The sequence below is a fragment of the Monodelphis domestica genome, chromosome 3 (assembly GCF_027887165.1).
Source record: "Monodelphis domestica isolate mMonDom1 chromosome 3, mMonDom1.pri, whole genome shotgun sequence".
Taxonomy (NCBI): Eukaryota; Metazoa; Chordata; class Mammalia; order Didelphimorphia; family Didelphidae; genus Monodelphis; species Monodelphis domestica.
Genome location: NC_077229.1, coordinates 3483954 through 3503370, shown reverse-complemented (window position 1 = coordinate 3503370; position 19417 = coordinate 3483954). Strand labels below are relative to the sequence as shown.

The following is a 19417-nucleotide window of genomic DNA, read 5'->3' as shown; positions in this document are numbered from 1 at the left end:
TCTCTAGGAGGAGAAGATCTCCTTTGCATTGGAATTTGGTTTTCTGTAGGAGAGGGAACATGAGAAACTGGATTGCAGGGGAAGGGTTTTGGGGATTAAATTCAGTCAAGATTTGCACTACACGAGAGAAGCAGTCTGTTAACTGAGCTATAGGGAAGGTGTTTTCCATCTCTATTTCAGGGAAGGAAATTTCCTCATTCAAAGGTTCAGAAACAGGTCTGTTTCTGGTAGAGTGGGTGTTTGCCAATTGATCCTGTAAGAAACATTTTCGATCTTCTAATTGGGCTTGCATTTTATCCTTAATTTTTTCTATTTTATCCTCAATATTTTTTATTTTAGCATCTCTAAATATAGTATTGAGGAGTACAAAAATGACAGTACCTATTAATATAGAAATTTGGAGGTATCCTGCATTCCTCAATGCCCCTAATTCTTCAACTGCCATATAAATGTCCAAGAATGTAGTACTCATTTATATATATATATATATATATATATATATATATATATATATATTGTAATTATTTCTCTAACAGTCTTCACAAAACACATGGGGAGCAGGGCAAAGCAACAAACTTTCCACAGGGTTTTTTTTCTTTTTTTTTTCTAATCTAGGAAGTTATTCCTTAAGGGAAAGGATATTTAGAAACAGCTCTTCCAGCCAGGACTTTAGGGTCCTGTTGCTGAGATTTAAAACAGCTGTTTTCTATCTAACTATCAGAGTCACACAGCTGGGAAGTATCTGAGGTCCAATTTGAACCTAGGACCTTCTGTCTCTAGGCCTGGCTCTCAATCCACTGAGCTACCCAGCTGTCCCTTAAGATTAAAGGGAAGAAAAAGAAAAACTGCTGATTCCAATTTAACCTAAGGAGAAAAGAGAAGAGAGAAAAAGTTTTTTATACTCACGTGTTCTAGCAGCTGTGTCTTTAAGCCAAGTTTGCTGTTAAAAGGGACTAAGTGGTGAGAAGGTAGAGTAAAAAGGCAAGGAAATTCAGAAGTTTATTGAGAGAATTCTTTAGACTCCCGTGTGGTCAGCCACAATGTGATATGGAAATCACTTTAAAAGACTGATATATATTAATTTAAGGTCGCCAAGGAATTCAGCTATGTAATTCCTAAATGAAAACTCAAGTCAGCAGTCAACCTTTTATGGAGTTTTTAATTACAAACAAGAGGAAGAAAGGTATTAGAGATAGAGATAGAGAGAGAGAAAGAGAGAGAGAGAGAGAGAAAGAGAAAGAGAAAGGGGAGAGAAGGGAATAGGGCTTAATACCCCCTCTGCTTAGGCTGGGCCAAAGGCCCAAGCCCTTAGATAGCTGAGGCAAAGAAAAGAGATCAGTCCCTATCACTCATGTGACCAAAATGGAGAAACAGTCTCAAGGGCCTCCACCTCCAGCCTCCTTCAGAGCAAGCCCTCCTCTCAGATTTCTCCAGGAGCTCTCCCTCCAGGACCTCTCTCCTCTCAGACTCCTCCAGAGCAAAACCTCTCAGAGCAAAACCTCCCAGAGCAAAACCTCCTCCCTCTCTCCTCAGACCCCGCTATCTTTAAGGAAACCATCTAACTCCCCTCCCCTCAGTTCTCACATCTACCAATCACTGTCGATGTCTCCCCTGTGCCAATGGTGGCTCTAGCCTAACCCAGGACCGCCCAGAGGTCTGTTTCCTTTGCACATGTCTGTTGAAGGTCATATTCTCAAATAATTAAATCTTGATCTTTGCTGCAGCCCTTCCTAAATCCTGTTACTCTAAGTAGGGTGGAGATTGTAAGTTCCAAGATCTGGTTCTGTCATTCCAAGTATCTCTATTGTATCAATTCTAAAATCAATCATGACTCAAAGAACTTCCTGTTCTATGCTTAAGCATAGGTCAAAGCCCTTGTCATTGTTTAGCAAAAGGTTTCTGTCCTAAAGTAGTCTTAAGTAGGGAGGAGAAGGATTCTCCCATGCTGAGGAGTTTCATATTCCAATAAAGTTCTTACTATCAGTAGGAGATATTTTCAAGTATGAAATTTCCCAATGGGGAAATTTCCAACATTCATAAGTCTAAGAAATTTTAAGGTTTACACTCTATTGGGCTTCTTTTTCTCTTTAACTAGCATAAACTCATAGCTCATAGGTTCTTGGTTTCCCCTGGAGAGATCTTTTGACTTTAGTCTTACGTCCTATTTCCCTAAGCCTCCAGCAGAGGCAGTGAGGAAGGGAGGGGCAGGATTAAGTGTTTATAAGCAGACCTCTTGTTCCAGGGCTTTGCTGAGAATTTTCTCTGTAGTATTATGGCACTTCTACCTCATTTTCATCTTCCTAATTCAGTGACACAATTATCCCCATTTTACAAATGAGGAAATAGATTTGATTAAGTGACTTATTCTCAGGCACCCACATAGGAGTTGTTTGTGGCAAAATAGAAACGGAGGCCTTCCTGCCTCTAATCCCAGACCCCTGCCACCTCCCCTTCTAGCTGCCTCTCATTTCTATATAATGGAAAACTATGGACTGAGTCCAGCCTTCTCTGAAGAAAATGCCCAGAACCTAAGATTCTTGTTCCAAATCACTTCCTCAAACTTCTTCCCCCTCCTCTCCCTATGCTGGGGTCAAGACTCTCCTCCAGGAGTCCATGTAAACCTCCCTCAGTTCAACCTTGACTTCCTCTGTGATTGTCAAGCTAAATGGACTGGCTGAGAGACAGCCTTGGGCTCAATGAGGATTGCTGAGTTCCCTAGTAGAGGAGGCAGAGACTGCCTGGCAGAACAGTCCCCAAGGCTCAGAGAGGTGTCATCGAGGGAGAAGGCAGGGTGGTGGGACAAAAGCCTATCCCTCAAAGTCCCAGTTTCTGGGGCTTCAGACTGACCAAGAACACTGATCCTGGAACCCAGTGTGAGAGTTTATGAGTTTCTGCCAGAATGGACCAGAACAGGATGGGAAGGGGTGCTGTTGCTCATTAGCGGTCCCCCAGCAGGGTAACAAGCACATCCTACCCTGGCTCCTGCATTACAGACACTGAGGGGTTTTATGATTCTAACAGAGGATGGGGGGAGGAGAAGGGAAGGAGAGAATGTGAAGCAGGGAGAGTGATGACCAATGGTTCGAGAAAATCTAACTCTCCCTCCCCCCATTCCTAAAACATACAAGAGGGGTCTCCCTGTGAATATGTTATGACAGAGATGGACCAAGGCCTTGGCCCAGTCAGGAGGCTTCTATGGGATTAAGAATAGACTTCCCCAGGGCTTTGCTACTGCCTAGGACCCAAGAAGCCTCCTCTGAACACACAGTCCTATCAGGACAGCCTGAATGGCTATTGCTCTGGATTTTGCTTCTACCAAAGCTGAATAGACAGCCTCTCCCAGCTCCTTCTTCCTCTTCTTTTAACCTTCTTTCTTATCTACTATAGACAATCTGAATCTGACTTAGATTTGCAGAAATGGGTGGTTTATTTAATCAGGAAAACAAGGGAGGGTTAGAACAGTGGGATTAGGAAACCTGAGTATTTTATGTCTTGTCTGCTCAACTGAGACAAATGGCCCAGGCTTCTGTATCTCTTTCTTTCTTTCTCTAATATCTCTACTAGCCTACACTAAAACAGATCACTAGTGTCCTTCTTGGGAAGGCACAGGTCTTCAGGGTGATCCCTGTGAGGGTTAGGGGTTGAACACCCCCCCCCCCCCAGCATCCCCTGATGTTCCTTTGATGATTCAGCAATGTCAGGGATCTTTCTGTCTTTCAGTGCAAGGGGAAATGGAGGCAAATCTCAGGTATCTCAGTTTTGGGGTCCTGAGCTCAGGTTCTTCGATCCCGTCTCTCCCAAGTCCGGAGAGTCAAAGAGCCCCTCCAAAGTTCTATCTCCTACAAGCCTCCTTGCTCCTTCCAACTGCCACTCTTGTCCCTGCTTCCAACATTCCAAATGGTTCCTCTGACCCAGGTTCCCTCCTACAGCGATGAGGGCAGACTCCCATGGGAACCCCATGGACAGAGCCTCTGAGTGGAATTCCTGGACTCCCCAGCATTTCCCTAAAGAGAACTCAGTGACAAGCTTCTCTCCATCCTCCTCCCTGACTATTCCCCATGCCCAGGGCTTCCAGCTTCCCCAGAAGACATGCTCTCTTATTTGGAGCAGAGGGATGCCCTGTGGATACTAGAGCAAGAAGGCCTGTGGAGCTGCTGCGCAGGTGAGAGAGGGGAAAAGAGATGTGGGAGAGCAAGCGTGACCAGAGGGTTCTGTGTGCTTTGGTGAAGCCAGGGCTATATTTGGACACAGGAAGACATGACTTGGAATTCTTTTTTGGAGGTTTTAGCAGGGACTCCCTGAGCAAGTCACTGAACCCTTAAGCCTCAGTTTCCCCATCTGTAAGATGAGACTTTTAGACTCCATTTCTTTTAAGCTCTCTTCATGAGATCAGTCTGTGATCTTCCAAGAAGTCAGTGTTTGAGATTGAAGGGCTTGGAAGTCTGCAGGAGCCAGAAGGGCTGAGCATATCCCCCCTGAGCTCCTCAGTACTCAGAAATACGTATGAGTGCTTGCTCTTTGCCGGGTCCTTTGCTAAGTGATAGGGCACATAAAGGGCTGCAGTGGACATCCCCTTCCCTCATGGAGCTCACCCTCTGCTGGAATGGACAGCAGCATGCCATCAGTTCTATAGAAGCTCTCTAGATCCCAACTCCAGGGCAGCCAATCATAAGAGGGAAGATCTGAAGAGAAGGAGCACTAGAGAGGCCTAATGGGGAGAGGTAGCCTGGGACTTCAGGAGAGCCAGACTGAAGATTCTGAGGGAAAGCATAGAGAAAACAAGGGAAAGGCAGTGGCACAACTCACTGCAAATGGCCATCTTTAATACTTTATCCCTGAACCTGAGGACAGATGTTGAACAGTATTTCCGGGAGAGGAAGAAATCAAGTGAGAGTGTTTGGATCATTGGAGAGAAATGATTTATTGGCTCCCAGAGCAAAAGAGTCATTAGCTCCTAAATGGGGGAAGTGCTAAAAATGAAAGAACAATGGGGACCCTACAGGGAAGAATAGATGGGCTTAGATGAGGGATGGGATGTGCTTCTTTGCCCATGGAAAGAGATTTTCTTTAGCTAGGAGAAAAACGAGCTTTTTCCTCTGATCCTGAGGCCATAGAGGAAAAGGAGGCAGTGGATCTGGGTGAGATGTAGAGGATAAGAGAGCTCTGCAGAAAAGGTCCGGCTTTTGTTCAGTAGAATATGAGGCCAAATTCTTACCTAAGAGGGTGTGACAGGAGGTGGGATGAAGCCATGAGGGAGAGCTGAAGACCAGGGAAATATTTGGAAGGCTACTGTGGTAGGTGGCAAAGGGAATCCATGAGGGCGATGTCACAGGATTGCCTTGCTATGGTGAGGACCCAGCTGAGGGCAGGGAGCCTCAATGTAGAGTGGAGCTAAGCAACTAGTTTTCTGATTTTCCTTCTCTCCATTGACCTGCAACCCATGAGCAGTAGTGAAGACTGCTGCCTTCTTTGAAAGTAATCCATGGCTAAGCTTTCCCTAAATCATCAGCCCAGGCCATTTCCTGGTTTCCGAGGCTCAGGCTTTGTCCTGTTCTTGCACAGTCAGGTGACAGCACCTCACTTTAGGGAGATGACAGCCTAGAGAGAAACCTCTGGGATCTTCAGGAGTGGGTCTGCTCTAGTTCCAATGGAATTATTCACTGCTGAGAAATAAGGGCAAGAGAGGGACAGAAACATGGCTGAGGCCAGAGCATGCATTTGCCTTCCAGGAGAGAGACAAGAATGCAAGGATACTGGTAGATGTTGGGCCTGACATAAGCCATGGGCCCAGTCAGTTAACATGTATTAAATAATAAATATGTTCTAGGAACTGTGCTAACCCTTTAGAAAACAAAGAAAGGGATATAGCAGTCTGGGCTGCCCTGGAGCTCTCAATCTAGAACGCAAACATTGAGGTGGTTTAGAAAAAAGCAACAGATCCTGAATCTCATTCTGGGATAATCCAGGGAGAAATGAGTGTTGGGGAATGGATATGTATGTGATTCAACAGAGAAATCAGGAACTAGAAGAGAGAAGAGAATGACAGTTTAAGGAGAAAAGCAATCAAAGGAGGAAATAATCCAAATTCTAATAATAAAAATAAAAATCACTATTTGTGTATGGACCCCATTATGTGTCATACATATTATAAATATCTCATTAGATCCTCATAGGAACCCTAGGAATCACTTGATATTGTTATGCCCATGTTATAGTTGAGGGGCCTGAGACCAGTAGAGCTCCTATAATTTGCCCAGACGTAAAAGGCCTAGCAAGTTTCTGAGGTCCAATGAGAATGCACTAACACCTGTATTGGGATTTTTAAGAATATCATGAAAACACCAATATTTATATAAAGTGGGAAATAGAGATTTGTACGAGCTTTATTGCCCATTTCGTACAAAAGGTTCATGGACTCAACTAAATAAGTCTTATTTTTAGACATGGGAAGTGCAATGGTTTTTTAAAATTGTATTTAGTAGATGGATTTTATTTTAGTGAAAAGAGGTATTTAAAGAAAAATAATGGCTGCTCTCAAGGAGTAGGGAACAGAAAAAAATCTTTTATGCCTTAGATAAATGCAAAAAGGTGCTGAATTTCTTCATATGATCTCAGATAAGTTGAAAGCAATCACTGTTACAAGGGAATCACTTTAAAAGACTGATATATATTAATTTAAGGTCGCCAAGGAATCAGCTATGTAATTCCTAAATGAAAAACTCAAGTCAGCCGTCAGCCTTTTTTGGAGTTTAATTACAATAGGAGCAAGAAAGGAATTAGAGATATATATAGAGAGAGAAAGGGGAGAGAAGGGAATAGGGCTTAAATACCCCTTCTGTTTAGGCTGGGCCAAAAGGCCCAAGCCCTTAGATAGCTGGGGCAAAGAAAAGAGATCAGTCCCTTTCACTCACGTGTCCAAAATGGAGAAACAGTCTCAGAGGCCCCCACCTTCAGCTTCCTTCAGAGCAAGCTTCCTCCGAGCCCAGGAACCACACCGACCAAAACTCAATCCTCTCCTGTCTCCAGACCCTCCTATCTTTAAGGACACCATCCAAGTTGCCTCCCCTCAGTCCTCACATCTACCAATCACTCTTCATCAATTTCCCTGTCAATGGAGGCTCTCGCTTAACCCAGGACCGCCCAGAGGTTTCTGGCTTTTGCACATGTCTTTTGAAGGTCATATTTTTCAAATGATTAAATCTATACTCCTTTGCTACAGCCCTTTCTAAATCCTGTTAACTTGAGTATGGTAGAGATTGGAATAATTAAATTTTGATCTAGGCTGCAGCCCTTACTCAATCCTATTAGGACTGAATAGGGTGGAGATTGATTCCAAGTATCTCCATTGTATCAATTCTAAATCAATCAAGACTCAAAGAAATTCCTGTTCTATGCTTAAGCATAGGTCAAAGTCCTTTCCATTGTTCAGCAAAGGGTTTCTGTCCTAAAGTAATCTTAAGAAGGGAAGAGAAGGAACCTCCCATGCCAATGGAGTTCCCATTCCAATAGACTATCAGTAAGAAATTTTCCAAGTATGAAATATCCCAATGGTGAAATTTTCAACAATTATAAGTCTAAGGAAATTTGAGGTTTACAATCCCCCCTGATGATCATTGGGAGACTAGTCTCCCCATTGATCATTTAACATAATCATTTTGTAGTTCTAAATTCACTTCTAACTAAAGATATACACAATATTCAATTTTCTAGGAGAAATTAGAATAGTGAGAGAGGAAATAGAAAAGAAAAGAAAGCAAAACCAATGTTTGCTAGGCGCATTGACAGAAAGCCAAATTAGGGGCAGTCCCTTTTGGCATAAATGTTACAATAAATGTTCAATCAAAAGTTCAGTCCAATCAATCACATCCAAAGTTCATTCTTGATCTTCTTGATGAAGTGTAGGTTTTGGCATCTTTCTGCAACAGTTCATTCTCTGGATATAAAAGTTTCAAGCTTCTTTCTTGAAGATCTTTTCTCGAACAAAATCAAAATCTTTGAATTTTTTATAAAAGTAAAATCTTAAACAAAAGTCTTGGATTTTTATAAAAATAAAATCTCAAACAAAAAAAATTCAAAAATTCTTAGATTTTAAATTAAAATACAATCCCCCCTGAAGTAAGTATTTAAAAAAAAAATATCAAGTTTAGCTCAGAATGCAATGTTCAGTTATGGGGGTGTATGTGTCAATTATCAAAAGAATAGAAAAATAATCAAAAACATAAGAAAAATTCAAAATAGGCTTTGTATAGGTCCAGTTTAAAGTAATTTCTATCCCACAAGTATGTAGGACAGAATACAGTAATATTTCACTTAGCCATTTGTAGCCAAGACTACAGGAAGTTGCCATAATATAAGAAGGAAAGAATTAGAATTCTATTTTGATGGGGAAATGTCATTCCCTTGTCTGATTTTTTTTTTTCAGAGATATAGGGAGCCAGCATGATAGTCAAGCTTTGTACTTGTTTGAGTACTTTGTAAAGAGTGTAGATACAAGGAAGTCCTACAACTTAAACATAAGTTAAGCGTCGCAACCTTGAGTCTCACTTTAATATTTCATGTGTGCTCTATTGGCACTATTCAGGTTTAGTCTGTGCTCCTTGTTTTTATCCCTTTTCCTGGAATCAGACACAAACATTAATCACAGTCCTATAATATTTTATCAATAAATGGCAGGTTCCGATAGTTTAAAGCTTTTAGGCATATATTGATATTATAGCAAGAGTATATATATTAACTTGTATTACTGCAGGGAAAAAAATAATATTAATATTAATTATGTGTACCTTCAGTACAAAAAAATGAGAAAAAAATCAAATATTCTGATCAAAAAATAAAAAGAAATAAGAAAAAATAAGGAAAAAAATCAGTAATTCAATATATTCTTGAAAAAAAAACATCCATTTGTCTATGGATTATTATCTCCAATTCATATGATAAGATAGAGTCACAATTCATATGATAGGATAGAGTCAATCAGTCTCAGCAGAAGATGCTTTCTTCACATGTGAGCAGTGAATCCAAGAGTCTCTTTCTCCAATCTTTATAGATGTTGGAGTAGTTAATAATATTTGGAATGGTCCTTCCCATGAAGGTTCAGTTGCTCCAGTTCGCTTGAAATTCTTGATATAAACTTTATCTCCTGGGTTCAGGTCATGCAGAGAAAAGTCTAATGGTCCAGCTTGTACTGCAGCTCCGGATTCATGAAGTTCACGTAGTTTGTGCTGTAACTCCTGTATATAGGAAGCAATAGTAATATCTCCCCCTAATAGCGATGTATAAGCCGGGGAGAAAGGCTTAGCCTGTATAGGCGGATGTCCAAAAAGCATCTCAAATGGTGAAATATGTAAGTCTCCTCTAGGCCTGCTTCTAAGATAAAATAGGGCCAGAGGGAGAATTTCAGGCCATTTTAAATGGGTCTCAGTGCATAATTTGCCAATCATAGTCTTAAGTTCTTTATTCATCTTTCCTACTATTTGGAGAGGAGAAAAAAAACTGAAAAAGGTTAATTAATATCAACAAAATCAATACAATCTAAGAAGAATCATCTTAATTATACTGGGAAGTTCCCTGGGCACCCTCCTGAAGGGCACTTCTCTGAGGATCATTAGCACCTCGAGTAATTTTTGGACGAGCGCCATTTCTCATATATTGTTGAGTATTATCATTAAAATTTTCTTCAATTTGAGCATTGTCATTAAATTCCCAATTCCTATTTCTATAATTCTGGTTTCTAAAGTTCTTATTTCTATATTCATTATAGTTATTTCCATAGTCATTATTATAATTTCTAGAATTCTGGTTTCTATAACCATTATCATAATTTCTATAGTTATTATTTCTAAAACCATTATTAAACTGTGTATTCCTTCCAAACATCTTAAGAAAGGTTTTACATTCCATCATTTTGTGGCCCTTCTTCTCACAGAAGTGGCAAGTAATGGATTGATAATTGGATTTCTGGAGAGGGGCAATTGTCGTTGGTTCATTATCATGCCCACTTTCTAATTTAGTTATCCTATCTATTACACATCTCATTTTTTTCTTCATTTCCTCCATGTCATCATTATTCTCTTTCTCCTTTTCTTCGTTTCCCTTAAAAACATATATAGCTGTTTTTCGCAATTCTTCAAGGTCCATATCTGACCATCTTGGGCATTGTGTTTTAAAATAATTTTTAATTACTTTGCAAGAATTGTTTACAAAGATTCTTCTAACTTGTCTTAAACTATTCTCTTTATTTAAGTCCCAATCTAAGTATCTGTCCCCAAACTCGATAATTCTGTCCATAAATCTGGAGGGTGTTTCGTTTTCCTTTTGCTTAATTTTTTCCAGTTCCATCCACTTATCTGTACTGTCCGCACATTCCTTCATGGCCGTGAGGATGGCCTCTCTACAACGGTATAGTTGTAGATAGTCCTCAGGATTATTATAGTCCCATTCGGGATCCTGAGATGGCCAATGTGCTGCATTACGCCCCCGGGTTTTGTTGACATGAGCAATTATTTTATTTTTTTCACATTCACTTAAAAAAGCCTGTAGTAAGCTCTCAACGTCCTTGTAAGACGGATTATATTGAAAAAATACGTCTCCCATCTTTTTTGTTACTAGAAAAGGATCTTGTTCATATGTGGGGATATTTCGTGTAAATTCATTTATTTCTTGGGGAGTAAACGGTATCCTATGTCTTAAAGTCACCACATCCCCATTTCGTCCTATTTCAGGTACTTCTCTTAGAGGAAACAGGCCTCTAGTTGAATTTTGCACCTGTGGGTCAGTTTGACAAGGACAGGTTTCTCTAGGAGGACAAGATCTCCCTTGCATTGGAATTTGGTTTTCTGTAGGAGAAGGAACATGAGAAGCTGGGATTGCAGGGGAAGGGTTTTGGGGATTAAATTCAGACAAGATTTGCACTACACGAGAGAAGCAGTCTGTTAACTGGGCTATAGGGAAGGTGTTTTCCATCTCTATTTCAGGGAAGGAAATTTCCTCATTCAAAGGTTCAGAAACAGGTCTGTTTCTGGTAGAGTGGGTGTTTGCCCATTGATCCTGTAAGAAACATTTTAGATCTTCTAATTGGGCTTGCATTTTATCCTCAATTTTTCCTATTTTATCTTCCATATCTCCCATTTTATCCTCAATATTTCCTATTTTATTTTCAATATTTCCTATTTTATCCTCAAGTTTTTCTATTTTATTCTCAATATTTCCTATTTTATCCTCAATTTTTTCTATTGTATCCTCAATTTTTTCTATTGTATCCTCAATTTTTTCTATTTTATCCTCAATATTTTCTATTTTATCCTCAATATTTTCTATTTTATCCTCATTTTTTTCTATTTTATCCTCAACATTTTCTATTTTATCCTCAATATTTTCTATTTTATCCTCATTTTGTTTTATTTTATCCTCATTTTGTTTTATTTTATCCTCATTTTGTTTTATTTTATCCTCATTTTGTTTTATTTTATCCTCAATATTTTTTATTTTTTCATCTCTAAATATAGTATTGAGGAGTACAAAAATGACAGTACCTATTAATATAAAAATTTGGAGGTATCCTTCATTCCTCAATGCCCCTACTTCTTCAGCTGCCATATAATTGTCAAAGAATGTAGTACTCATTTTTATATGTATATTTTGTAATTTCACAAAACACGTGGGGAGCAGGGCAAAGCAACAAACTTTCCACAGGGTTTTTTTTTTTTTTTAATCCAGGAAGTTGTTCCTTAAGGGAAAGGATATTTAGAAACAGTTCTTCCAGCCAGGACTTTAGAGTCCTGTTGCTGAGATTTAAAAACAGCTGTTTTCTGTCTATCAGAGTCACACAGCTGGGAAGTATCTGAGGTCCAATTTGAACCCAGGACCTTCTGCCTCTAGGGCTGGCTCTCAATCCGCTGAGCTACCCAGCTGTCCCTTAAGATTAAAGGGAAGAAAAAGAAAAAACTGCTGATTCCAATTTAACTTAAGGAGAAAAGAGAAAAAGTTTTTTATACTCACGTGTTCTAGCAGCTGTGTCTTTAAGCCAAGTTTTTTTTTTTTTTTTAAAAAGGACTAAGTGGTGAAACAGTATAGTAAAAAGGCAAGGAAAAAGTTTTATTGAGAGGATTCTTTAGACTCCCGTGTGGTCAGCCACAATGTTACAAGGGAATCACTTTAAAAGACTGATATATATTAATTTAAGGTCGCCAAGGAATCAGCTATGTAATTCCTAAATGAAAAACTCAAGTCAGCCGTCAGCCTTTTTTGGAGTTTAATTACAATAGGAGCAAGAAAGGAATTAGAGATATATATAGAGAGAGAAAGGGGAGAGAAGGGAATAGGGCTTAAATACCCCTTCTGTTTAGGCTGGGCCAAAAGGCCCAAGCCCTTAGATAGCTGGGGCAAAGAAAAGAGATCAGTCCCTTTCACTCACGTGTCCAAAATGGAGAAACAGTCTCAGAGGCCCCCACCTTCAGCTTCCTTCAGAGCAAGCTTCCTCCGAGCCCAGGAACCACACCGACCAAAACTCAATCCTCTCCTGTCTCCAGACCCTCCTATCTTTAAGGACACCATCCAAGTTGCCTCCCCTCAGTCCTCACATCTACCAATCACTCTTCATCAATTTCCCTGTCAATGGAGGCTCTCGCTTAACCCAGGACCGCCCAGAGGTTTCTGGCTTTTGCACATGTCTTTTGAAGGTCATATTTTTCAAATGATTAAATCTATACTCCTTTGCTACAGCCCTTTCTAAATCCTGTTAACTTGAGTATGGTAGAGATTGGAATAATTAAATTTTGATCTAGGCTGCAGCCCTTACTCAATCCTATTAGGACTGAATAGGGTGGAGATTGATTCCAAGTATCTCCATTGTATCAATTCTAAATCAATCAAGACTCAAAGAAATTCCTGTTCTATGCTTAAGCATAGGTCAAAGTCCTTTCCATTGTTCAGCAAAGGGTTTCTGTCCTAAAGTAATCTTAAGAAGGGAAGAGAAGGAACCTCCCATGCCAATGGAGTTCCCATTCCAATAGACTATCAGTAAGAAATTTTCCAAGTATGAAATATCCCAATGGTGAAATTTTCAACAATTATAAGTCTAAGGAAATTTGAGGTTTACATCACAAAGGGAAATACATAATGCTTAAAGAGAAACTAGATGAAATAATAGAAATAGTAATCTACATGCACCTAGTGGCGTCATTGTCATGAAGAGAGGATTGAATGTATAGACAATGAAAATTAAAGCAAAAAGATTGAAAGTGAATAGTCTAGTACTGTGGACAGAGCACATCTAGTCACAAGATTTGGTCTCAGCTGCCAAGATTTTGGGTCAAGTCACTCATCCATCCTTTCTGTGGTCATGGTCTCAGTTAGGAATGTAATAAAGCTATCCTGTCCAACATCCCAGATTTGTTATGAAGAGCCAATGAGATCACATAGGAGGCTCTTTATTATTTAAATTGTTTTTTTTAATTTTTGATGTAATGGCATTTTTAAAGGATAAATTGTGTCCATTTAAATTGGAAGAGTTTTCTTCTAACCCGAGGAAATAGGATACAAAACAGTTTATGTTCTGCCAGTTAAGGAGATAAAGTTATATATGTCTATATGTCACTCTGTATGTATATTTTACTGTTTGTTTCTTTGAGAAGGAGAAATCAGACCTGAAATGAATGAGAATCCAACAAAGATTAGCCCTGATGTGGAAGAAATGGAGCTACAAAGATTCATGAGTGATGGTCCCAATAACTTTGCTTCCAGAGAATTATGTGTTACACCTAAAAATTCATCTCACATTGAACATCAAAGAATTCACACTGAGGAAAATTCTAGTGAAAATAATGAGTATGGGAATACTTTTATGCACAAGTCCAGTCTTGCTAAACATCAGAGAATCCACACTAAAGAGAAACCTTATGAATGCAAGGAATGTGAAAAGACATTCAGTCGGAGCTTCAGTCTTGCTGCACATCAGAGAATCCACACTGGTCAGAAACCTTATAAATGCAAGCAGTGTGGAAAGGCATTTAGACAGAGCTCCAGTCTTGCTACACATCAAAGAGTTCACACTGGGGAGAAACCTTATGAATGCAAGCAGTGCGGAAAGACTTTCAGTCGGAACTCCACTCTTGTTGTACACCATAGAATCCACACTGGGGAGAAACCTTATGAATGCAAGCGGTGTGGAAAGACATTCAGTCGGAGCTCTAGACTTGCTGCACATCAGAGAATCCACACAGGGGAGAAACCTTATGAATGCAAGCAGTGTGGACAGACATTTAGACAGATCTCCAGTCTTGCTGCACATCAGAGAATTCACACTGGGGAGAAATCTTATGAATGCAAACAATGTGGAAGGACATTTAGTCGGAGCTCTGCTCTTGTTGTACACCAGAGAATACACACTGGGGAGAAACCTTATGAGTGCAAGGAATGTGAAAAAACATTTAGACAGAGCTCCAGTCTTGCTGCACATCAGAGAATCCACACAGGGGAGAAACCTTATAAATGCAAGTGGTGTGGAAAGACATTTAGACAGAGCTCCAGTCTTGCTTCACATCAGAGAATCCACACTGGTGAAAAATCTTATGAATGCAAACAATGTGGAAAGATGTTCAGTCAGAGTTCCACTCTTGCTGTTCATCAGAGAATCCACACTGGGGAGAAACCTTATAAATGTAATCAGTGTGGAATGACATTCAGGGAGAGCTACAGTCTTGCTGTACATCTGAGAATCCACACTGGGGAGAAACCTTATGAATGCAAGCAATGTGGAAAGACATTCAGCCATAGCTCCAGTCTTGCTGTACACCAGAGAATTCATACTGGGGAGAAACCTTTTGAATGCAGTCAGTGTGGAAAGACATTTTGTCGGAGCTCCCATCTTCCTGTACATCAGAGAATCCACACTGGGGAGAAACTTTATGAGTGTAATCATTGTCAAAAGACATTCAGTCGGAGCTCTAGTCTTGCTGAACATCAGAGAATCCACACAGGGGAGAAACCTTATGAATGCAACCAATGTGGAAAAACATTCAAAAGTAACTCCCATCTTTCTGTACATCAGAGAACGCATACTGGTGAGAAACCTTATGAATGCAAGCAGTGTGGAAAGACATTTAGACAGAGCTCCACTCTTGCTGCACATCAGAGAATTCACACTGGTCAGAAACCTTATGAATGCAAGCAGTGTGGAAAGACATTTAGACAGAACTCCACTCTTGCTGTACACCAGAGAATACACACTGGGGAGAAACCTTATGAATGCAAGCAGTGTGGAAAGACATTTAGACAGAACTCCACTCTTGCTGAACATCAGAGAATCCACACTGGTAAGAACTCTTATGAATGCAAGCATTGTGGAAAGATATTCAGTTGGAGCTCCCATCTTGCTATACATCAGAGAAGCCACACTGGGAAGGAACCTTAAGAATACAAGCTATGTAGGAAAATGTTCACATGCAGCTCCTATATTGCTACTGTGTAAAGGAAATTTACCCTCCCCTCCTTTCTTGGGCAGCATACCTGGTGTGAGCCTGAGCTTGACTGAGAGGTGAGAATTGTATGGTAGAAACCATTAAGAGATGGTGGAACAGAAGCAAGAAAGAGGTAGCAATAGAGGAGAGAGTTTATAAGATAGTGGTAGGATGGTGTCTACTGGATTGCCTCCCTGAGTGGTCCAGTCAGAAATAGAAAAATATGTTTTGGTCCTAAGATGATATTTGTGAGAGTGAGTGGGTAGAGAAGAGGTTTAATAAACTGAGGCAAAAGCAGTTTCCAGGCTCTTCCAGTTTTGTTGCTGGTTGGACTTCCCTATGAGCATGGCGAGGGCACCCTAATGGAGCAGTGAGGAAAGTTTCCTATTTTTCTATCTTTTCCCCCTATTACCTAAGATTAAATGATATTAATTGAGTGTCAATGTCATAATTTTCCCTCTTCTACTATACATCACAGAATCCAAAGATATTTACATTGAGCTCTCACCTTGCTGAAAATCACACACCTAAGATTAGGTTTAAATGAGAATATGATTTAGACCTAAAATATGATCCCATGATCAAATTAATGGAGCATAGAATAGTTTATCTTTCAGATCAGTTTATTGATAAGGGAAGAATTTTTTACCAAATAAGAAATCAATAAGATTAGGAGGTGTAAAATAGTTAATTTTTATTATATTAAATTCAGAACTTTGTACAAAAAAACTAATGTAACCAAGATTAAACATGAAAACAAGAAGTTATTTGTTTTACAACAGTATGTCTAATTAAATACTTCAGTTTTTAAAAATTCTAACCCTATTCTCAAATACCATAATTCATCATTTCATGGTATCTAGATCTAAAGAGATGTGAATTTAGGAAGGAAGTGACATCTTTGCTATATAGAAATCATTCATAATTAGCATCATTTCTTATATAAAAGTTTTCCCAAAAATTCATATAAAGGAAAAATTAAAAGGTAACAAATGCCATTGTTGATTTCAAATATGTAATAAAATTATTGACATTCCAGTGACTTTTATTGCATTGAATGCATTATCAAAAATTGTTACATAGAAAATCACCATACATCTATCAGCTTGACACTCTGGACTGATTGACCCCAGAGACCAGTGTAATATAACTTATATAGTTATTTATTTGTACAATAAACCTATCACTTACATATCAAATATTAAGCCCATTTTGCAATAAGGTTTGTGCTACATATGTGACAGAAATTTATCATATCATTATAGAACCAAAAGCTAAATAGGTTTGTTGGGAGAAAACCAGACTCCCAATAAAGCCAGATCCTGGTCAAATCAAGAGCAGAGAACCAGAGCTCTTGGGAGATAACCTTTTTTATGCCAAGAAATTGATAGTACAGTGACAGAAAATAGTCACAATGAAAATAGAATTGATGCAAAGTCGTTTGTATGGGCATCTTAATGACACAAGTGCTAATTAATCTGGTAAGTGTAAGAAAGATCAGTATGGGTGGTAACTTAGTAGTACTCAGTCAGGGTCTTGGTGTTTTTACTGATGATTATAGTAGAATAATAGGAGTCAGCAGTTTTGGTTAACTGATATGTAAAGACAGGAGTAGCCCTCCACCTTCTGTGGGTCTTGTTTTACAAATAAGACCATCTTTCCTCTTTTTGTCTGACCATCTTGTTATACACCCAAGGGAAGTGTGGTAGACTTTATAGAATCTCCTGGGTTTCAGGATTAAGGCCAGGATGTAAAAAACATTTGATAGCACCCCAATCTAATTTTCTTAGATAATGTTTATAATTTTTGTAAAGCAAACTATATTATTTGACTATGAACTCAAAATTAATGATTATATTATAAAAATAATCATAAAGGCTAATACTATCATAACCATAAAAGGGGCTAAGAGGTTCTACACTCACACATAAAAGGTCACATATAATTATCCTAATAGGAAAACAGATGTGAATTGAACTGCTACTACATTATAATTTATTTGAAGACAGTTCCATCACATTTAGATTCATCCTTATAAATGGTACACTAAAGAATCTTTTCTCAAGAGACATTTGCTGTCAGTACCTCAAATGATGGGGACCTCTACTTTCAGGTTAGTCTACTGCCCAGGGTTTATAACAATCCACCTGCTCAGTAAGAGGGTCTTAGTCCTGGACATGAAGGAGGGAAAGAGGCAGATGTTGAAGATATGGTGAAAGTGGAGCCCCACAGATGAGCATGGGTAGTGGCCCAACTAGAATTCAAGCCCTGGGGCAGAATTGAAGGCCTGAGGAAGAACAGGATCTAGGATCCTCGCAAGGAAAGCTCTAAGCATTTTAGGGATCAGGAGAAACTTCCCAGAAAGCGAGATGCTACCTGAGAAGACTGAATCCAAGAGGTCAAGGTTAGCATGGAGGACATATTGCAAGCAGTGGAGACAACTAAGGGAATGGCAGAGTTACAAGATGGAGGGTCTTGAACAGGAATCATCCAGGAGGCCAGTATCACTACAGAGACAGAGTGGAGAGGGCTTCTTGTGGGAGAAACACACCTAAATTTGTAGATGAATCTCAGTCCAAGAATAGGAGACTCAAATTCCAGTCAGTTTGTAAAAAAGAATTTTATTTGAAGTAGTTCATGGTTATATACTAATTGGTGGAATAGTCTGGAGGCTAACCAGTTAGCCTCAGGGCTGATGGACAAGTTCAGGGCTTAGTGGAGTAACCTCTATAGCTGGTTGTATAGAGCACCACCGCTGTTGTACAGTGGCAGTTTCATGTATGGAGTAGCAGCCACAACTGTAGAAGAACAGGTTTCCAGCTCTGTGGATTAGGGTTGGCATTTTTATTAGGGCCAGGGAGCTTGTCATCTCCCATTCCAGAGAAATCTTCACCTTTCCTGAAAACTCTGAAAGGGGGTCAAGGACAAATTCAGGTGCAAGTGTGTTTTAGGGCATGATGTCATAGGGAATGAGGAGCATGTGCAAATTTGGGGGATTCCTCTGGAATGCCAGAGCCCCAGTGCACAAGCCTCTTGTTCCACACTGTCCATCTTGTCATCATTGGTCAATGTGGGAGAGGTCTCCCTTTCCTGGAATGAGAACATGGGGTGGGGAATGTGGCAACCTGGAGGACCACTATAGGGAGTTAATGATGTTACAATACGAAGAACAAAATGAGTACTTAATAAAACCAATAAAATACAGAACTGAAGCCCAGGACAGCATATTACAGATCCTGTACAGAGTTGCTAACAGCTATGCAGTTCATGTTTGACTGATGTTAAAACTACAGGTTTTGTAGTTGATGTTTAACCAATTTTTGCTAGTAAGAAATGTCAGATCTCAGAGTCTGAGGGTCACTTTCCTCACTAACCCTCAGTGCCTGCTATGAGCCCACATCAGAATGAAGGATAACAAGTCTGGAAAGAGGGTTGGGGAATTCCTATGTTGAAGGGCAGTGGTTGGCAAGTAAAGGCAGGCAGAATCTAAAGGTCCTGACCCAGGGTACCATTGGTGGAAAAGACCCATCCTGGGGCTTCAGAGGCTGGGCAGATTAGGGCTCTTAGGCCTGGAAGACCCACCCAGAGTTGGCTGGATGTAAGTGAGACCCTGAGGAGATCCCTCATCCTTTTCAAAACCAACTCTTCAGGTGCAGGTCCCAGGTAAGTCTGGGCCAGGAACCCAAAAGGCACCAGACTTCTGCTGGCTCCCCTTTCTTGTAAGCCACATTCTTTACTTCATGGTGAGAATCTTCTGAGGAAATCTAGAATATGGCTATCTCCTAGAACTAGCTACTGGCTATCCACACTCACATTCACATCCCAAAAACCAAAGAGCTACCTCAGCTCTTGGTTAGAGGTTTGCTGATACTGCCCCCATCACAGGCCACTGTGAATTCATAATTTCTGAAATTGGGAAGGGCCTACCTCATTTGTTGGGTACAGTAGGAAAGATCAGGATT

General features: G+C 39.8%; 1 protein-coding gene across 3 annotated transcripts in view; it reads left to right on the top strand.

The window, feature by feature from the left end:
• The window catches only part of LOC103096779 (zinc finger protein 658B-like), a 33498-nt gene extending 17001 nt beyond the window's left edge, over positions 1-16497 (top strand). Inside the window, exons 1-2 of one of the 3 annotated variants that reach the window (XM_016432902.2) lie at positions 535-4162; positions 13632-16497. In XM_016432902.2, coding sequence (XP_016288388.2) covers positions 4090-4162; positions 13632-15409 — 1851 coding nt within the window. In that variant the 5' untranslated portion in view covers positions 535-4089 and the 3' untranslated portion in view covers positions 15410-16497. Of the gene's footprint in view, positions 1-534; positions 4163-13628 lie in introns of those variants that run through there. The other 2 variants (XM_056821257.1, XM_056821256.1) reach the window with 2 other exon arrangements.
• The last annotated feature ends 2920 nt before the right edge of the window (positions 16498-19417 follow it).